General features: G+C 40.2%; 2 protein-coding genes across 5 annotated transcripts in view; one reads left to right on the top strand and one right to left on the bottom strand.

Annotated features, from left to right (window-relative positions):
- Positions 1-600: 600 nt before the first annotated feature.
- TMEM69 (transmembrane protein 69) lies at positions 601-5,244 on the bottom strand. 2 transcript variants are annotated; one of them, XM_069557071.2, is made up of 3 exons: positions 5,118-5,244; positions 2,774-2,913; positions 601-1,599 (listed from the first exon to the last, which is right to left on the bottom strand). In XM_069557071.2, the coding sequence occupies exons 2-3, from the start codon at positions 2,813-2,815 to the stop codon at positions 886-888; spliced, it is 756 nt and encodes a 251-aa protein (XP_069413172.2). In that variant the 5' UTR covers positions 2,816-2,913; positions 5,118-5,244; the 3' UTR covers positions 601-885. The 2 variants fall into 2 exon arrangements, with proteins under 2 accessions (XP_069413172.2, XP_070145456.1); XM_070289355.1 differs by having other exon boundaries at positions 2,774-2,910; positions 5,118-5,196.
- A 1,351-nt stretch (positions 5,245-6,595) lies between these two features.
- The window catches only part of GPBP1L1 (GC-rich promoter binding protein 1 like 1), a 64,278-nt gene continuing 51,263 nt past the window's right edge, over positions 6,596-19,610 (top strand). Inside the window, exon 1 of one of the 3 annotated variants that reach the window (XM_069589741.1) lies at positions 6,596-6,834. The gene's annotated coding sequence lies outside the window, so the exon portion shown is untranslated. Of the gene's footprint in view, positions 7,501-19,610 lie in introns of all 3 variants that reach the window. The other 2 variants (XM_069589749.1, XM_069589732.1) reach the window with 2 other exon arrangements.

Here is a 19,610-nt window from a genome sequence, read left to right as displayed (position 1 = left end):
TCTAACTGTTGCATCTTGACTCACAAGTTTCTCAGGAGACAGGTAAGGTGGGTCTGGTACTTTAACAACCCTGTGAACAGTATGAAAAGGCAAAAAGATATGACACTGAAAGATGAGTCTCCCAGGTAGGAAAGTGTCCATTATGCTACTGGGGAAGAGCAGAAGGCAGTTGCTAATAGCTCCAGAAAGGAAGCGTCAGGGCCAAAGCGGAAACAACACTCAGTTGTGGATGTCTGTGGTGGTGAAAGTAAAGTCTGATTCTAAAAAGAATATTACATAGGAATCTGGAATGTTAGGTCCATAAATCAAGTTCTGTCTATACTCTGCCAAATATCCGGATAAAACCAGAAAATATGTCCAGCTTTTCTTTCAACACAGCTTTCCCTTGTGACAGTGCTTCCTACTGACTTTTAAAGCCATAGATCCTTTCAGTTCAAATAACTAGGTTATGCCAGGTAAAATGAGCTTGGAAATGCAATTTCCAGGGGCAACTGCAATGAAAACTCCACACTAGAGCCACCTATCATTTTTAGACACTCATGAAGTTTTCCTCTGAGAGTTTGTGTGTGTGTTTTCAATGACTGTAAAGCTCTAGCACAGTGTTTTTCATCATTTTTTATTTACATTTTTCAAAACAAAACATTGAAAATTTTAAGTGGATGACTATAACTCATAAAAAGACTAAATGAGAATTTTACTTAAGGGTTTTCAAGCTGCTTCTCAGTGACTTCTATAAGATAAAGATTTCTACAAATGAAAAATAGTTTGGAAAGAAAATATCACCTTTCCTGGGAAAAAGCTAAACAGGAGAGGTAGAAAAAGATGACTGTAAAACACAAGGCTTCTAACCAACATACTAACATTATCTATAGAGTAGTTTTATGTTTATTTTACTTGCCCAAGTCTCTTGGGTCCTTTCTCTGGATAAAAATCTTTCACTAGTAAAGTGATTATAAATGAAAAAAAGGCCACTAAAGTGACTACTATCCTCAGGGCTTTGAACCAATTGGGATAATGGGGCAAGAGAAAGAGTTCAGTGTGTAACGCTATCCCCAAACCTATTATTACTGTGACTATAGCTTCACTTAGTCTTTCAGAAATAAAGAAAGCAAACCATGAAAACACAACAGGAGCTATACTATTAGCTAAATTGAGGAAGTCTGGTTTGGCTGGACTACCTTCTGGCAGAGCAAAACCCCATCTGATCCCTCCCAAGAAAGAAAGGAAACTGGCTCCATAAGCCATCTGAGTAAAAGCTAATATGGGAATATAAGTCTTTGTCATCACCATGACCACTGGTGGAGCAACGAAGGGGATTAGTCCTGCCAGAGTTATGTATAATGCTGGCTTTGGGCTGTCAGGCAGGAAACTGATTGTTCGTGGTGGCCTGGCTGGAAGCACTGCTTGCTCTTGCTTCTTCTTAAAACTGCATAGGGAAGTATGATAATACTGTGTCTTGCTCACACATGCTGGAAAGGATGAGAAAAGCCAAAGTCTCGGAAACAAAGGGGAAAAGTTCTGCTGAAGACATGTCTTGTGAGAAAGTGTTTCTATTCTCCTGCTGGCTCCTGGTCTGACTGTGGAAGTGTACTTCAGCATCTATAGGGAAAATAGAACCAGAAGACAATAAAACAGACTTAAAAAAGAAAATCACCAAATGTTTTAGTCACAATATGAAACAATATAAAAACAAACCATGTGGTGCATGTCAAACGTAAAGGTTGGCGTATAGGGTGATGTTATTGCTGCAAAGACTATTAAATAGCTATACAACATGCAAAAGAAGCTACTACGGAATAGAAACCATGGTACATTTTGGCCTACCACAATATTATCCCATGAAAGAAAGATCTGGAGGAACAGGTAAAGACTAGGTCTTTAGCTTTTGGCATTCTAAACTGCCTCTTCTATTTATAAATTGAAAAAGAAGCTGCACTAATTACTATGGCAGTTCTGTTTTATGTAAAGAAAATTAAGCTTTAGACACTGCAAACTTTTCATAGCTTCATGCCTTTCTACAAGTCTCTGCCTAGAATTTTAGATTACCATTTTTCTCTTTAGGGAACTTACCTTTCAAAATTCAGCTGGAAGCTTTCTCCAATGTGATTTAATTCTGCTGTAAGCAAGCACCCTATGCACACTCCTATCATAACTCTCACAGTGAATTAAAATCACATGTTCACTTGTCTGTCTCAGTAGACCTGAGGGCTTGGACCATATGTTTTTTTTTTTCCTTTGCCTTAAAAAAAATCCCCAGTGCCGCTCATGGCACATGGCCAAAGCAATAACCTCTTCTGCTGATTCTGTTCTTTAGTGAGTAGATTCCATACTTCAATAGTTACACAGATCAACTGTAACTCAGAAAATACTGGATTAAAGAAAACATAAGAGCTATTTAAAGAATCTTGGTAGTTATTCAAAATTGCTAGGAATGAGTCCATCTTGAGAACTGTTTTTTCTTCTAAAATGTTCTTCCCTGAGGTATCTGCATCGATCATTGCCTCACTCTGACCACCCTGTTTATAAATGCAGAACTTCAAAGTCTACTGTCCCTATTCCCCTTCCCTGCTCTGTAGTTCTCCACAGCACTTACCATTTGACATACCAAATATTTCACTTTGACACAGTAAATATTTCACTTATTTGTATTTTACTCTTACCCAGATCAACTACAGTATGAAGATAAGGATTTTTGTCTTCTTTATTTTACTACTATTGTCCAGTGAAGCAGTGCTTGGAAAGTAGTGTTCAAATATTTGCTGAATAAACCAACCTTTGAAGATGCTTGAGAAAACTTCCGGATGAAGTGAAGCATACTGGGTCCCACTGAAAGTCTTGCTTAGGAAGATGCCACACAGTTCTGATTAATGTATTTTTACAGTTAAGTGGAGGGTCTGAATCAGAAGCATGCTGCTGTGAACAAAATAAGATGTCATTTAATTTTCTTCACTTCATGCATAATTTTTAAAAGTAGGAATTTGGGGGAATTTCTTCCATATAACAGTTTCCTTTGGAAACAGTCACTAGTGTTTTAAAAAATCAGTAACATGTAGTAGATAGATCCTTTTCTTTGAACCATTAATTTAGCTTTTGCTGTTGGGTGTAAAGAAGAGTAATGCAGAGACAATATATATCTGCTGCTGCTGCTAAGTCACTTCAGTCGTGTCCGACTCTGTGTGACCCCAGAGACGGCAGCCCACCAGGCTCCTTCGTCCCTGGGATTCTCCAGGCAAGAACACTGGAGTGGGTTGCCATTTCCTTCTCCAATGCATGAAAGTGAAGTCGCTCAGTCGTGTCCTACTCTTAGCGACCCCATGGACTGCAGCCTACCAGGCTCCTCCATCCATGGGATTTTCCAGGCAAGAGTACTGGAGTGGGGTGCCACTGCCTTCTCTGGACAATGTATCTAGATCTTTACAAATGCCTCTATCATTTCCCAGCTGTGTGACCTTGGATAAATTGCTCCCTTGAAGTGCCAGCTTTCTTATCTTTAACACTGAAAGTCATAACTTGTCTGCTTTCTTTTTTCTCCTTAGTTATTTATTTTGGGGCTTAGGAGTTTATAGCTTAAAAGTAATGATAATAGCAATCAATACAACTAGCTGCGAACCAGGCATTATAATTATGTGTTTTATATGCACGAACTTATTTAATACAGGCACCTCATCAATTTGGTGCTGAGTGATATTAATAATCTGTTAAGTTAGAGTGCAGATTTTGGAGTCAAATGACCTAGGCTGGAATTCTGGCTCTACCATGTATTAGTTATGCGATTTTGGACAAATTAATTTAACCTGATTATAGTGCAGTTCACTCACCTAAGGCTTATAATAACTACATAGGGTCGCTATAAAAATTAAATAAGCTAATAGATGTGCACTGTCCCTAACACAAAGCAGGCACTAAAAAAAAACCAACTAGCTATTATTCCCACCTTACAAAATGTAAGCAACCAGTAAGTGGCTGAATGAGAATACTATGAACCCAGATCTGTCATGTTTACATGAGTCCCAGTATTAACCAGAAAAACAGAAGTGTCTAAAATCCAAAACCCACAGTGGCTGCTTAATTTAAAAACTTGGGGACTTCCCCGGTGGTCCAGTGGTTGAGAGTCTGCAGTCTCCCAATGCAGGGGATGTGGTTTGAGCCCTGTGGAGGAACTAAGATCCCACATGCAAAAGCAACTAGGCTCTCCAGCTGCAAGGAGTCACATCTAAGATCTAACACAGATTAAAAAAAAAACTTGGCAGAGCCCCCTTGCCGATCTCTCAAAAGATTCCTTTATTAATAAATTTACTTCTCGCCTATTGGAAAAAAAAAAAACAACAGTGAACTAATTTCTTGATCACAGATATTAGGGCTGGGTCAAGAAATTCTGTATACCAGACTGTCAATGGCTCTCTCTCCATATATGGAAGCAAGTAGGGAGTTAAGTTATCCCGGGTCAATTAGATAATATGGGCTTCCCTGGTGGCTCAGATGGTAAAGAATCTGCCTTCCATGCAGGAGACCCAGGTTTGATTCCTAGGTCAGGAAGATCCCCTGGGGAAGGGAATGGCAACCCACTCCAGTATTCGTGCCTGGAGAATTCCATGGACAGAGGAAACTGGCAGCCTACAGTGCATGGGATCACAAAGAGTCGGACACAATTGAGTGGCTACACAAACACACAGACACACTTCCTGACTCCCAAACACACATACCTGCAGGACCGACCTACTCACGTTTGTTCAAAATCACCTTTTTAAGGGATTACATGCTCCCCCAACCTTTCGAACTCCCTAGGCACTGTGACAAGTGGTTTCCAACTCAAGGGTATTAAAGCAAAAATGTGATAGCCTAAAGCCCGGGATGGCAACGGGTGAGGAGATTAAGGACAAAGACCCAAGAGTTAATCCACTCAATTTGGGTGAAAATGCTCAATATTTCCACTGCGCCAAATAAGAGTTACAAACTACAACTCTTAGAGCCGACATCAGTAGAAAAGGGATGAAGTCTGGAAGCAAAGATCCCAGGAAACTTTGTTCAACAGCGCCCGCGGCTTCAATTTACACCAAAGCCTTGGTGCCCCACCACTTTTCCCAACCTGCACCTGTGGCAACAGCCCTGCTACTCACTTGCCAGCGTCGCACACAGAGGTAGAAACCTGAACTGCAAGAAGAGCTCGGAACTCTGGAAAAAAGACTTCCGGCAAGTGAGAATAAATTGTCCCCCCTCACTTCCTGAGAGCAAAAAAAAGAGTCCGGGTGGAAACTTGACCAGCGCTAGCTAGTTCCCACCCTGAAGTGAAGTGAAGTGAAGTGGCTCAGTCGTGTCCTACTCTTTGGGACCCCATGGACTGTAGCCTACTACGTTCCTCTGTCCATGGGATTTTCCAGGCAAGAGTACTGGAGTGGGTTGCCATTTCCTTCTCCAGTCCCACCCTGGTTTTTCTGTAAAATCTTAGTTCTAGTAGAAACTGGCTTTTGAAGTCTGTAGGGTACTTAAAGGGGCTTCCCTAGCGGCTCAGAGGTTAAAGCGTCTGCCTGCAGTGCAGGAGACCTGGGTTTGATCCCTGGGTTGGGAAGATCCCATGGAGAAGGAAATGGCAACTCACTCCAGTACTCTTGCCTGGAGAATCCTATGGATGTAGGAGCCTGGTGGGCTACAGTCCACGGGGTCGCAAAGAGTCGGACACAACTGAGCGAATCCTTAGTAGTAGTAGTAGGGTTCTTAAATGGTCCTTTCCTTTCTAGTCCAGGTTTCCCAGCCAGCAAAATCTGCCCCGCAGAGTCCGGGAAGGTAGAGTGCAATTACGGAGTGATGGTCGTGTAGGAAGGTAGGAGATTTGGAGTCTAGGAAAAGTTGGCCAAATTGCTTGCCATCTCTGGAACTCATTTTTTCTTTAAAAAAATATTTATTTGGCTGCACCGGGTCTTAGTTGCAGCATGTGGGATCTAGTTTCCCCACCAGGGATCAAACTGGAACCCCTACACTGAGAGTGCAGAGTCTTAGCCAGGGAAGTCCTTGGAACTCATTTTTGACTTTGCATTAAAAAGGGGTTTCTAGGATAATCTGGGCATATCTCACAGCTCATTAAGGTACTGAACTAATACTACTTAAGGGGAAAAAAGTTCCACTTCATTCTCTTTGCTGGTACCCGGAAATTTTGTTAAGAAATAAAGAAAATAAGGGGCAAGACTTTTATTTTCATGATAAGTGTGATAAGTCTTTAGGGTAACCTGTGTAAGTTTGATTATTCCTCCTGTCACTCTGTGCTTTAACTTTTATTTGTGGGCTTTGTGACCTTGAGCAAGTCCCTTTCCTTCTCTGGGCCTCCATTTCACAGTCTATCAAAGGAAACACTATTAGGCAATTTGCGCGTTTATCTGAAAACAAAAGGAGAGCTGCAGGAGCCCACGCTACCCAGTTCCTCCATTCCTCCCGATTCTATGAAGTCTAGCTTCTTGGTTGCCGGCTGTCACATGGTTTAGCCTCTCGTACAGAACAGATTCACAGGGAATACTTCCTAATAGTAACACTTTCCAGTCGCCATAGGCTTTCACTTTTATTTCCTTCTCGGCCATGGCAGCGCCGCCCCTTCCCGTTATGCGATACCCAATGAGACTTAGAGCCGAAGAAACAGCTTCTCCGTCCTGGCACTGGAGCAGGCTCTGGCCAGAAAACCGCCCAGTACTGGGACAGGGGCGTGACGCCAGTGGTCGGGCGGAACTACCACTCCCAGCGGGTAGTGCGTCGGGACCAGCCACTCAGGCCGCCAAAGCCCAGCCGTGTGGCCTGCTGGGGGCTGGAGTCTTAACGGCGCGCGCACGTGAAAGAAGGAAGGAGCCGAAGGTGGGAAAGGGTCGGAAAACACACGCGCCTACAAAACCGGTTTGTTAGTACTTGTAGATGTAGTTTGGAGAAGTGTGCTTGCTGAGAGATGGGGTGTGGGAAGGTGCAGAATGAAGGGGCGGGGAAAAACGGGTGCACGTATACACCCCCACCCACTCATTCACCGGCGCCCAGGCCCTAGTGCCTGGAGAGGAGATGTGAAGGGGAGTACCAAATCCAGCTGGTCTCTGCCTCTGAGGTGGCGCTAGGAAAGACAGCGTTCAACTCTGTAGAGGGGCAGGGGCGCCGCCAAGAGACGCAGCGGAGGGAGCTGGGGGCGGGGCAGGGAATAACCGCCGTCCCCTCGGCTAAACGTTGGCTGCTTGGGGCGCCGGCGGGGGGGGGGGGGGTCACCCGAACAGGGCTCGTGCGCATGCGCCTGCGCGCTTGTGGGCGGTGCGAACGGGTGGGCGTGTGTGAGGCGGGGTGAGATTGCGGGAGGGCCAGGCTGGTCGTCGCTCCTCCCCCTCCACCCGGTCTGCCCCTCCTGGGCCGTGTGGGCCGGGCAGCCATTTTGGGAAGACCTTTGTTATGGTTGTGGGCTCTCCACCTCTGCCGGATCAGGAAGCTGGGGACGCGCCCTCAGACGCCCCGACTGGTCCCTAACTGTAGCCCCTCCACTGCCCGGTGAGTGAGAGTTCCCGACAACGGTGGGGTAGGGGATCGTGAGTGATCTGGCGCAGGGCTCCACCCGGTGCCTGACTGATCGGCTGTTGAAACAAGTTGAAGGAGGCTCTCACACAGGTGGTTGGGTGTAGGTCGGTCCGGGGACCGGGAGCAGAGCCCACGGGCCGTGTGGTTCGAACGGGGCACCTTCCCCCACGCGTGGAGCGTTGCACACGAGCGTCGTCGAGACTCTGCCAGAGCGCTCCTACTTCAACTTTGCTCTTCTGGTCGGAACGCTCACCTGCGGCTCTCTGGCTCCGCTCCAGGCGTTCCGGCTTGTTGGTGACTGAGTAGCTTGGTTTACGGTTACTTTTTCTTTCTCCTTCTTAAATTAGAGCCAAGGGCTTTTGTTTTCCAGTGATGGAAAAATCTAAGGGGAAAAAAACCTGTGAGTCAAATGTGGGGTATCTGAGGGGGGAAGAAGAGCTTTAACCCCGCACCCCTGCCCCCAATGTTCCGGTTCCCCTTGGTAGCGAGGTGTTTTCGTTGATTTAGATGGTCTGTCCAGCCCCTACCGACTCCTCCCTACCTGGAGAAAAAAGCTGGTCGATCTTTGTTTTAGTGAGGACTTTTTCTGTTTTACATCTACCTCGCCCTACTCCCCGTAAAACTCAAAAGAAAGGCTGAATCTAAAATGGCTGTAGCTTGGGGAAGTGCCCCGAGCTTGGTAACTTAAATACGTTAACAAGTCTTGACTTCTTAGTTATTTTTCCTTGGTTATTTTTCAACAACTGGGTCTTTTGATCTTACTGTTGTCTTATCTTGAAGAGTCTTTGCTACGTGAAAACAAAGGTGAAGCAAAAGTAGTTTGCTTACTCCAAAAGTTTACATAAGAGTGGGTGCGGTTTTTTTGGTAGTTGCTTATAGTTTTGAAATTGTGCTGTGGTGTTAATTTTATCAGCCAACTTTGTGCTGTTAAGTTGGTTTGTCATATTTGTTAAAATACTTGCTCTTAATGTTTATTGCTTATCTGGGAAAAATAAAGTTTATGGTGGCTCATGTTTTAGTTTAGTAACAGAAGTCACATTCTGTGTAATTCCTTCCAAAAAGTATAGTGATTGGTCTTCAATAGACTTAGATTTGCAGTTTGGTCGATTGCTGGCCTTTTCTAAGGTCTTTTATATTGGGACATGTATCAGAAGAATGTAAGACAAATGAAAACAGACTTTTAAGTGGAGTGCCTGATTGTTGTGCCCTTTCAAACAAAAGGCTGTTTTTTTGTTTGCTGCTTAAAAAACATTAGATCCAGAGGTTTAACTGAAAACAAAAGAGCATAGAATGGAAATCAAAAACAGTTAACTTCAGTATTTGGGAAGATGCTCCAGTTTCAAGTTGAAATCTGTCTAAAAGATAAAATAATAAAGTGCTAATTGTGAATGAGAAGTTTGGAATTAATAGGAAAATAAACTATTTTACTTCATCTTCCTTCCCTTAGGGAGTCAATTTCAATTTACCTTTCCACATTGATTCAATACGAAAGTTTACTTTTGTCAACTCCCCTAGGATTTGTTGTTGTTGTTCATAAATTATTTTGGTGGTTTTACAGAAAAGATGTTTAAAGTGCTTTGTAGAAATTACAAGTCAGTTGCTTTGTGTTTTGCTTTTGTTGACTACTGAACCGATAAACTTGGGTGAGACCTCTTTTTTTTAAAGGTTCTCAAAACAGTTTGTACATACTGATACAAATATTCTTTCAATTGATTCTGAATAGTGTCTTAGCAAAGCTCTTGAAATTTGGTGGTGTGGGGTTGTTAGGAAGCCATTTTTATTTTGAATGAATTCAGCTTGGTTTTCTTGTCAGTGGCTGTTTAGTAGTTTGGTTGAGGACAGCACATGCATCCATTTTAATACGTTTGGAATGACAAGAAATCTGGGACATATTTCTGCTTGTAACTAAAATTTAAATACTTAGATAAAACAACAATTTTGAATCATACTCCCAACAAATTGCGTATCTTTGTTTTATGATTAAAACTTAAAGTATATGCACTTAGTAACAGGAGTAACCAATGTGCCAGAGGCTTACAGTTGCTTGAATTGCTTTATATTTTTATTAGTTTATTCCTGTGAGGTAGATATTGTTTTATTCCCATTATTTTTGTTGAGGAAAATAAGTTCAGATATTCATCCAACTGGTACATACTTAAACCTAAGCAATTTTTTAAATATCCCAACTGAAAAAGTAGTTTGTTGAAAAGGCAAATTTTGGTATGTATTTATGGTTTTTCAAATAATTGTAATGGGGAAGGAATCTAGGTGATACTAAGATGAAAACTTGAATGAAGTTTTGGCTTTCCCCATTCATAGAAAGGGACTGCCCTGGTGGCTCAGGTGGTAAAGCGTCTGCCCACAATGTGGGAGACCTGGGTTCGATCGCTAGATTGGGAAGATCCCCTGGAGAAGGAAATAGCAGCCCACTCCAGTACTCCTGCTTGGAAAATCCCATGGACGGAGGGGCCTGGTAAGCTGCAGTCCATGGGGTCGCAAAGAGTCAGACATTGAGCGACTTCACTTTCTTTCTTTTCTTTCATACATAGAAAACATACTACTTTGTAACTGACTATAGTTGCCATTGTCTACAGTTTGATATGTGGTTGTGCTGAGTGGTAGCTGCCCAAGTCACTTCAAAATCAGACTGATTTTTTATTTCCCACTGGATTTCTGCTCAAAACAAAACTGGCTACAATCAACCTTGAAAAATAATTCAGTGGGATGAGTTGAAGTTCTTTTGTCCAAAGGTATATCTTAATTAATGAGGTAAAATATTGCTCATGTTATGAATTTTACAGGTGATTTCAAATACACTCGGCAAATGTTTAAAGGCATCTAATAGTTATTTTTATTTCCTGAAGCAAATAATCAGCCTTTTGGCCAGACTTCCCTGGCAATCCAGTGATTAGGACTCTTCGCTTTCATTACAAGGAAACCTGGGTTTGATATGTGGCTAGAGACATAAGATCCTGCATGCAGCATGGCATGACAAAAAATAATAGTAATAATAAAAATTATTTATTATTTAAAAAATTCGACCTTTAACTGATCTGTTGGACACGTTATTTTTCAAACAAAATGGTTCAATCGTTCTTTTAGGAAACACTTTAAGAAATGTTGGAGGCTATACTGTGGTGCCAGTTTCAGCCTGCTAAGGTCTAGGAATGCCTAGATGACTATAAAACATTCCTACCACCCAGGAACTTAGTAGTTTAACAGATAAGCACAAAAGTATCCACAGGATAACAACACAGAAAGCCGTCTTTCTTAAAGGAGTTAATTTTTAACATAGTCATTAAGCTTACCTTCCTTTTTTATAATAAGACTACTTTGCCATATATTAATCAGATGTCAGACAAGAGGATTATCAGTATGAACAAAGTTTTAGTGCACTTTTCTGAGTAGCAGGTCTGTATGTGTGGAATAAGTTGGTTGTGTTTTTGTTTTTTGTCTTTTAAGAATTAAGTTTGATTATACTTTATACTGCAAAGTCTGGTTTCTGCTGATTATAAGTTTGAAAGTGTTAGTCCCTCAGTCATGTCCAAATCTTTGTGACCCCATGGACTGTAGCCCACCAGGCTCCTCTGTCCATGGAATTCTCCAGGGAAGAACACTGAAGTAGGTTGTCATTCCCTTCTCCAGGGGATCTTCCCAACCTAGGGATTGAACCTGGGTCTCCTGCATTTCAGGCAGATACTTTACTGTCTGAGCCACCAAAGATTATATATTTAAATTTCATTATATAAAAAAGTTCTCTTCTGAATTACTGCTGTCCTTGAAGTTTACAAGTATGTTGAAAAGTTGGTTTGGGGGTTCTTTAGTTAGTTAATTAAAAGGTAGAACTATTCCAGTGTTCCAGCTATGTGCTCATGAATTATTAGCTCTGCTTTCTAATTAGTCTTACCAGGTATGGTTGAAGGATAGTGAGAACCATTTATTGAAGGTTTCATAAGCTAGAGGGTGTAACAGAGTCCATTTTATATATATATATATATATATATATTCTTGTTGCTCCTCAAAACGCTTGTTTAAATAGGTGATATTAATGCTTCTATATGTGAGTGTACAGAGGATCCAAGAAGTTCAGTGGTTTGCATAACATAGTGAGAGGTGGGGACTCAGACAGCTGTCTGATTCCGAAGCTGGATTTTCACCACATCATGTAGGGAGATGGCGTGGTGGTATGGTGGTCATAGTGCCCTTGGTTTGAATCTCTGCATTACCACTTAAAGCTTTGAGACTTTGATAAAGTTTTAGGTATGATTTCTGCCTGCTGCTTTGTTAAATGGGGGTAATAGTACCTTCTCATAGAGTTTTTGTAGTAAATAAATGAAATAACATTTGTATAGTTCTTAATACAATGCCTGAGTGTTGTAAGCACTTCATAATTGTCAAGTAAATTTTTCAAAATTGTCTTTACCTTTTACTCATTGAATTAAATTGTGTGGAATCTGAACAGATGGTTGCACATGGGCTTTTTGGTATTTTTTTCCTTTTCTAGTTATTACTTTTCTGTTGACTTCTCTTTATTTGAATTAGTATCCAGGTCCCACACTGTAATTGACACTGATATTCTCTCTTTTTTTTTTTTTGACTGATATTCTTTTAAGCCTCTTAGTTTGTATGTTTCTTTAGGGTTTTTTCCCTTGTACTTTGTTGAAGAAACCAGGTTATTTCTCCTGCAGTTTCCCACATTCTAGATTTTCCTGTAAATTGGTAGCCTTTTTTTTTCTTCTGGTTTGTTCACTGTTTCTCATATCATTTTCTCACAATTTCTCTGTTGAGCAGCATAGAGTAATTGTATGAGATATTAACCCTCCTCCAACATGGTTGTAAAATGGAGTGTTTGTTTTGGTCCTGTGCCCAATTCAGTGTTAACTTTTCCAGCTAGTTTGTTTCTTGTCCTTTTTTTTTCCTACCTAGTGTATATTTGTTGTATTATAAAATTGAGCTAAAAAAAAAAAATTGAGCTAAATATGCTGGGTTTGTAGTGGTTTTGTCTTCTTTTTTGGTTACTGGTGAGTAGTTTCCTCAGCCTGTTTGGTCCGAAAATTTCTCTTCTCAAAACAGAATTTTTTTCCTATTGTTTACTCCCTGCCCTGTGTGTGCATGTGCGAGCCAAGCCGCTTCAGTTGTGTCCAACTCTGTAACCCAATGGACTGTAGGCAGCCTACCAGGCTCCTCTGTCCATGGAATTCTCTGGGCAAGAATACTGGAGTGGGTTGCCGTGCCCTCCTCCAGGGGATCTTCCTCACCCAGGTATCAAACCCATGTCTCTTATGTCTCCTGCATTAGCAGTCAGGTTCTTTACCACTAGTGCCACCTGGGAAGCCTGTTTATCCCTCCTCAGTTCAGTTCAGTTGCTCAGTCGTGTCCAACTCTGCAACCCCATGAATTGCAGCACGCCAGGCCTCCCTGTCCATCACCAACTCCCGGAGTTCACCCAAACTCATGTGCATCGAGTCGGTGATGGCATCCAGCCATCTCATCCTCTGTCGTCCCCTTCTCCTCCTGCCCCCAATCCCTCCCAGCATCAGGGTCTTTTCCATTGAGTCAACTCTTCGCATGAGGTATTGTGGCCAAAGTATTAGAGTTTCAGCCTCAGCATCAGTCCTTCCAATGAACACCCAGGACTGATCTCCTTTGGATCTCCTTGCAGTCCAAGGGACTCTCAAGAGTCTTCTCCAACACCACAGTTCAAAAGCATCAATTCTTGGTGCTCAGCTTTCTTCACAGTCCAAATCTCACATCCATACATGACCACTGGAAAAACCATAGCCTTGACTAGACGACCCTTTGTTGGCAAAGTAATATCTCTGCTTTTTTTTAATCCCTCCTAGTCCTTAACTATTAAGCATTACACCTATGGAGTACTCACTGTAAACAAGACTCTTATTTCCCTGAGAAAAGCATCCAGGCAATGTTCTTAACACTTTACATATATTCACTCACTTAATCATTAACTTTGCAACAATCTCCAGTTACAGATAAGGATTTGAAGCAAAAAGAGGTGAAGTGACAATCAGATCCAGCCAGAGTCTGCTCTTCTAACTTAAAAGTAATGTTTGGATTTTGAGCAAAAAATTTATTCTTGAGAAGAGATTTTTAAATATGCTTGTACATAAAACTCAACCACTTAGTTACCTGACTCTTATAGCTTGAATTTAATGTGTCAGATTGCATCAGGTGATAAATATACTTTTGTAACATAGTATGTTTCATAATATGTTTGATTATTTGGAACTGTTGTGATTTAAGTAAATTACATTTCTATCAGTGGGATAGTATATAGGTATGTTTGCAGGAGGTGCTTGTGACCTTTTAGTAACAAAATGTTGGAAAGGAGATAACTATCTGAGAAAGGTTGCGAATTTTAGTCTAAAAATTTTATACTTTGTGAAATTACTTTTAGGAAATGTTTTTTTGAGAATGAATCAGAAGGCACAATGATTAAAATTTGTTACGACTGGGAAGATGTATATGTTGGACATTCTAGTAATTGGACTTTAAAGTTTTTGTTTCTTTTGTCTGTTTACCATTTAACCCTGTTCCAATATTGCCTTTTTGTAAAACTTGATGGAAGTGGAAGCTGGAAAAGGACATGTAGCTTGTTTGCATACACACATAGACTTTCTTTCCGAGGCCCCTGGTAGCTGTGACCCAGCTGTGCCAATCAAATACACTTGACTGGGTATTTGAATCTGGAGTGAGAGAGATACAAAGGAGCAAGGACAATTTAGAATTAATTCTGTTGACTTGTGGCAGTGGCATACTAGCTAGCGGGCAGTTTTCTGAGAGACTTCTTCCTGTGATGTGACTTTGGTTGGTGGTTTTGACTGCTTAACTTGACTTGATTTTTCACAAGTTTGCCAAATCTTTTTTTTTTTTTTTGGAACTCTCAGTATCCTGTTGATAAATTTCCTATTCTGCTAATATACCGAAACCAGATTTCTTTTTTTCAACCAAGGATCCTAATTTGTAAAATTGACTAATATAATTTGCTCTTTATAAAAGATATAGTTACTGCCTCTATTTAGAGTGGTCTCCTTCCTAACTCAATAAGTTAAAAAGTCCATGAATGTCTTTTTTAAAGACAAACCTAGACAAGAATTTTCCCTTTTATCCACTCCCAATTCTTAAGAGCAGTCGTTCTCAACGTCTTTAAATATATATGGGATAAGGCCTGGACACTGTTAGTTTATTAAAGTCCCCCATGTGATTCTGTCTTTAATTCATTTTTTAAAAAAACAGTGAATGTGCTGTGTAGAATATTAGAGTATACAGATACGTGAAAATAAAACTTGACATTCCTGTCATTCAGAAATCACTACTGTTATCTTTTGGTGCATTTCCTCCCAAGATCTTTCTCTAAGCACATATACGTAAGTTTTTACTTTTATTTTACTAAAATGAGATCAGTTTACAGCTTGGCTTTTTTTTTTTAACTGGGTGATACCCACACTCCATATTCCTTTCCTTTGGTATGCAGGTGCTATTATTCAAATTTCCCCAGCTGATCAAAAAAAAAATGTTTGCTACTGCTGGCTATCCAAACTAATATCTGAACCAGGACCTTGTCCATTGTAACCCTTTGTTTAGGGAATTTCTTGGCAAGTTAGGGCTCAACACTTTGGTTCCATGGCCTGGGCTCATTCCCTGGTTGGGGAACTAAAATCCCACAAGCTATGCAGTGTGGCCAAAAATAAATAAAGTAAAAATAAAAGTAACTTAAAATGCACTTTGTTTAATTTGTCTTTAATCTAGCTTTGTAGTTTGGTTGCTTAGTTGTGTCTGACTCTTTTATGACCCCATGGACTATAACCCACCAGGCTTCTCTGTCCATGGGATTTCCCAGGCAAGAGTACTGGAATGGGTTGCCATTTTCTTTGCCAGGGGATCTTCCTGACCCAGGGACTGAATCTGTGTCTCCTGCATTGGCAGTCAGATTCTTTACCACTCACCACCTGGGAAGCCTTTAACCTAGCTTAGTCCTTATTTTTCAGTGATGTTAACTTTGAAACTGGACTGGTTGTCCTGAGAATGCTTTTATACAGTTGCATTCTTAAGGTATCACTTAGTTTGTTCCTTTTGTTCCTGTATTTATCTCTAAAGTTTACAGGTAAAAGCTTGATGGATTTATATCTAAACGTTTTGGCGAGAATACATCATAGCTCTGTCTCATTTTGCATCATGTCATAATGCACATAATACCTGGTTGACCTACTTTTAGTAGTGTTAAGGTTGATTCTTGGATTAAGGTGATAATGGTTGCGTCCATATATTAAACAGTAAGTCTTGCCACTTGCAACAGGAAACTAATTTGAGTGTTGCTACTTTGTACAAGTTCCTTGTTTGTTATTAATTGTTGACCTAATTTTTTAAAGACAGCTTTATTGAGATAGAATGTACATAACAAACTACCCACTTAATATGTACAATTTAATGGGGTTTTTTGTTTGTTTGTTTTACTATATTCACAGTTGTATAACCATCGCTACTGTCTAATTTTAGAACATTTTCATCACCCCAGAAAGAAGTCTCATGACCATTAGCATTCACCTCTTCAACTCTAGGCAGCCACTAATCTTTCTGTCTCTGGAATTGCCTATTTTGGACATTACATATAAATAAAATTATACAGTATGTGGTCTTTTGTGTCTGGCTTCTTTCACTAAGCATAATGTTTTTAATTTTCATACATGTTGTAGTATGTTTTCAGTATTTTTCTCTTTTTTGCCATATAGTCTATTGTATGAATATTCCACATTTTGTTTTTTTACTCATCAGTTAATGAGCATTTGCATTTTTACCTCTTTGCAGTTGTTAGTAATGCTGTTATGAACGTTCATGTCAAGTTTTTGTGTGGATGTATGTTTACGTCTTTCTTGGATCTTTATAGAAGTGGAATTGCTGGGTCATATGGTAACTGACTTTTTAAGAAACTGTTTTCTGAAGTGACCCCTTGGTCTCTTGGGTATCTTGAGAGAAATGTCTGTGCATATCCTCTGCTCACTTTTCAATTGGGTTGTCTTTTTACTGTTGTGTTGTAGGATTCTTTTTTAATTGAAGCTTGACATTTTATTTCAGGTGTATATGATAATTTTATAATTATAGCAGATATTGCAAAATAAGGAACACAGTAAATCTGGTTAACATTTGTCACCATATAGTTATAGAATTTCTTTCTTGTAATGAGAACTTTCAACTTTTAAATATGCACTGAGTATAATCAACAGAGAGGCCTGCTGTGCTGCAGTCCATGGGGTCACAGAGTTGGCCACAGCTGGGTGACTGAACGACATAATTAACTGTGGGGCTTCCCTGGTGGCTCAGCAGTAAAGAATCCACCTGCCAGTGCAGGAGATAAAGATTTGATCCCTGGGTAGGGAAGATCCCCTGGAGAAGGAAATGGCAAACCACTCCAGTATCCTTGCCTGGGAAGTCCTATGAACAGAGGAGCCTGGCAGGCTATAGTCCATGGGATCGCAAAAGAGTCAGACATGATTTGGCGGCTAAACAACAACATAATTAACTATAGATAGCCACCATGCTATACCTTTTATCCCCATAGCTTATTTATTTTGTAACTGAAAGTTTGTACCTTTTGACCCCTTTAACCATTTGGCACACCCCACCCCACTTCTGGCAATTACCAGTCTGTTCTCTGTATATGAGCTTGGTGCTGCTTTTTTAAATTCTGCATATGAGTGAGATCATAAAGTATTTGTCTCTCTGTGTCTTATTTCACTTAGCCTTGTACCCTCGAAGTTCATCCATATTGTTGAAAATGGCAAGAATTCATTCTTTCTTATGGCTGAATAATATTTCAGGGTGTGTGTACATGCATGGGGGTGTATAGCTTTTCAAGTGAGTGTTTTCCTTTCCTTTGGAAAACACTCAGAAGTGGAATTGCTGGATCATTTGATAATTCTGTTTTTAAATTTTTGAAGAACCTCAATACTGTTTTCCATAGTAATTGCACTAATTTATGTTCCAATGAACAGTGCATAAGGGTTCCCTTTTCTCTACGTCCTCGCCAGTATCTTGTCCTTTTTATAATATCAATAACTATTCTCATAGGTATAAGGTGATATTTTATTGTGATATTATTTTGAATACAAGTCCCTTACATGATATATGATTTGCAGATGTTTTCTCTCTGTGTTGTCCTTTCACTTTGACTGTGTCCTTTAAAGCACAAATGTTTTTAATTTTGATAAGAAAGTTCAATTTCTCTTTCCCTAACTTAAAATCACTCCTCTGTTTACTTTTAGCTCTTATACTAAGGCTTTTGACCCAGTTATAGTTAATTTTTGTGTTGTTGTAGTGAACATCCAGTGATCATTGCACCATTTGTTGAAAAGAAAGACCATTTTTCCCCTGTTGATATATCTTGGCTTCTTTGTTAAGAATCATTTGGCCATACTTGCTAGGTTTACTTCTGGTTTCGTGGTTCTGTTCCATTGACCTCTATGTTTATCCTTATGCCAGTATGCAGAATTGAAGCCCTTATATATGTTCCTTTTTGATTATATATCTTTGTGTCTTTCATCCTGAATTTGGTGTTTGTCATTCTCTTGCATTTTTAAGTAATTTTGCTTTCTTTGACTATATCCCATAACTAAGGCTTCCTTAGTAGCTTAGCTGGTAAAGAATTTGCCTGCAATGCAAGAGACCCCGGTTTGATTCCTGGGAAGTTCCCCTGGAGAAGGGATAGGCTACCCACTCCAGCATTCTTGGACTTCCCTAATGGCTCAGATGGTAAAGAATCCACCTGCAAAGTGGGAGACCTGAGTTCAGTCCCTGGATTGGGAAGATCCCCTTGAGGAGCGCATGGCAACCCACTCCAGTATTCTGGCCTGGAAAATCCCCATGGACAAAGGAGTCTGGTGGGCTACAGTCAGTGGGGTCACGAAGAGTCAGACTTGACTGAGTGACTAAGCACTTCCCAAAACTATCTGATACTGTTACTCCTTTTTTATTTTTATTTTTTGTACTCATTTTTTTAAACTTTATATGGTATCATAGTTTAATTTTAACAGCTTTTTTATTCTACTTTGTGAGAGTCATCCATTTTGTTTATGCACATCTCTAATGTGATCGTTTCCTGCTGTACAGCATTATACAAATCCACACTTTAATCAGTCTTGTGATGTTGTTTAGTTGCTAAGTCGTGTCCAGACTCCATGGACTGTAGCCCGCCAGGCTCCTCTGTACCTGGGATTTCCCAGGCAAGACTGCTGGAGTGGGTTGCCATTTCCTTCTCCAGGGGATCTTCCTGATACAGGGATCAAACCTATATCTCCTATTGGCAGGCAGACTCTTTACCATTGAGGCACCAGAGAAAGTCTAAATCATTAGTCTATTGGTGAACATTTAGGTAATTTAGTTTTTTGTTTACTGTATGCAATCCTGTAGCAAATATTGTTATGCACTTTGTCTTACTTTCATGTATGGTTAAGATTGGGTGGGTCATAGATGTTTCACAGCTTCAATGTCGTATTTGTCAAACTGTTCTCGAAAGTAGTTGTATGAGTTTACACTCACACCAGCAATATGTGAAAATTTCTTGTTGCTTTATATTTTTATCAGCACTTGATAGTTTCAGGATTTGTTTTTGCCAGTTTGGAGAGTGTGAGATAGTATCCCATAATTTTACTCAGGTTTTAAAAGTATAAGTTGATGAGTAATTCTGAGTAATACATTCTGTAGTGCTTTATTGAATTTGAGAACACTCACTTATCACATGCATGTCTCTTATGGGCAGGGTAATATGTTAAATATGCAGTTATATTTTTTGACAGATAACTTGGGCATTGTTGAGTTTGTACTAGAAATATAATTTTTTTGTTTATTGGACTCCTATCATGTAATAGCAGACCTTACTTATCAGTATTAATAATCATGCTAGTAAGTATTATCTTAACAGACAGAAATGGCTGTGAAAGAAATCTTAAAGGTGTATGATATCTCTTCGGTTCATTGAAAGATGTGCTCAAATTTCATGGTTTAGAAGTTGTAGGTATGAATTAATCTCCTGAAATTCAAAAAAAAAAGTAGAATATGACCCTTGGCTCCTC

The sequence above is a fragment of the Ovis canadensis genome, chromosome 1, assembly GCF_042477335.2.
Source record: "Ovis canadensis isolate MfBH-ARS-UI-01 breed Bighorn chromosome 1, ARS-UI_OviCan_v2, whole genome shotgun sequence".
Lineage (NCBI taxonomy): Eukaryota > Metazoa > Chordata > Mammalia > Artiodactyla > Bovidae > Ovis > Ovis canadensis.
Note: the sequence above shows the minus strand (reverse complement) of the source record. Positions and strands in the feature narration are given on the sequence as shown.

Coding starts and splice junctions, on each gene's coding strand:
- TMEM69 (XM_069557071.2), bottom strand. CDS start 2,815: ATGCTTCACTTCATCCGGAAGTTTTCTCAAGCATCTTCAAAG. Junction 1,600..2,773: donor TTTCTCAAGCATCTTCAAAG/GTTGGTTTATTC, acceptor TTTTCCCTATAG/ATGCTGAAGTACACTTCCAC.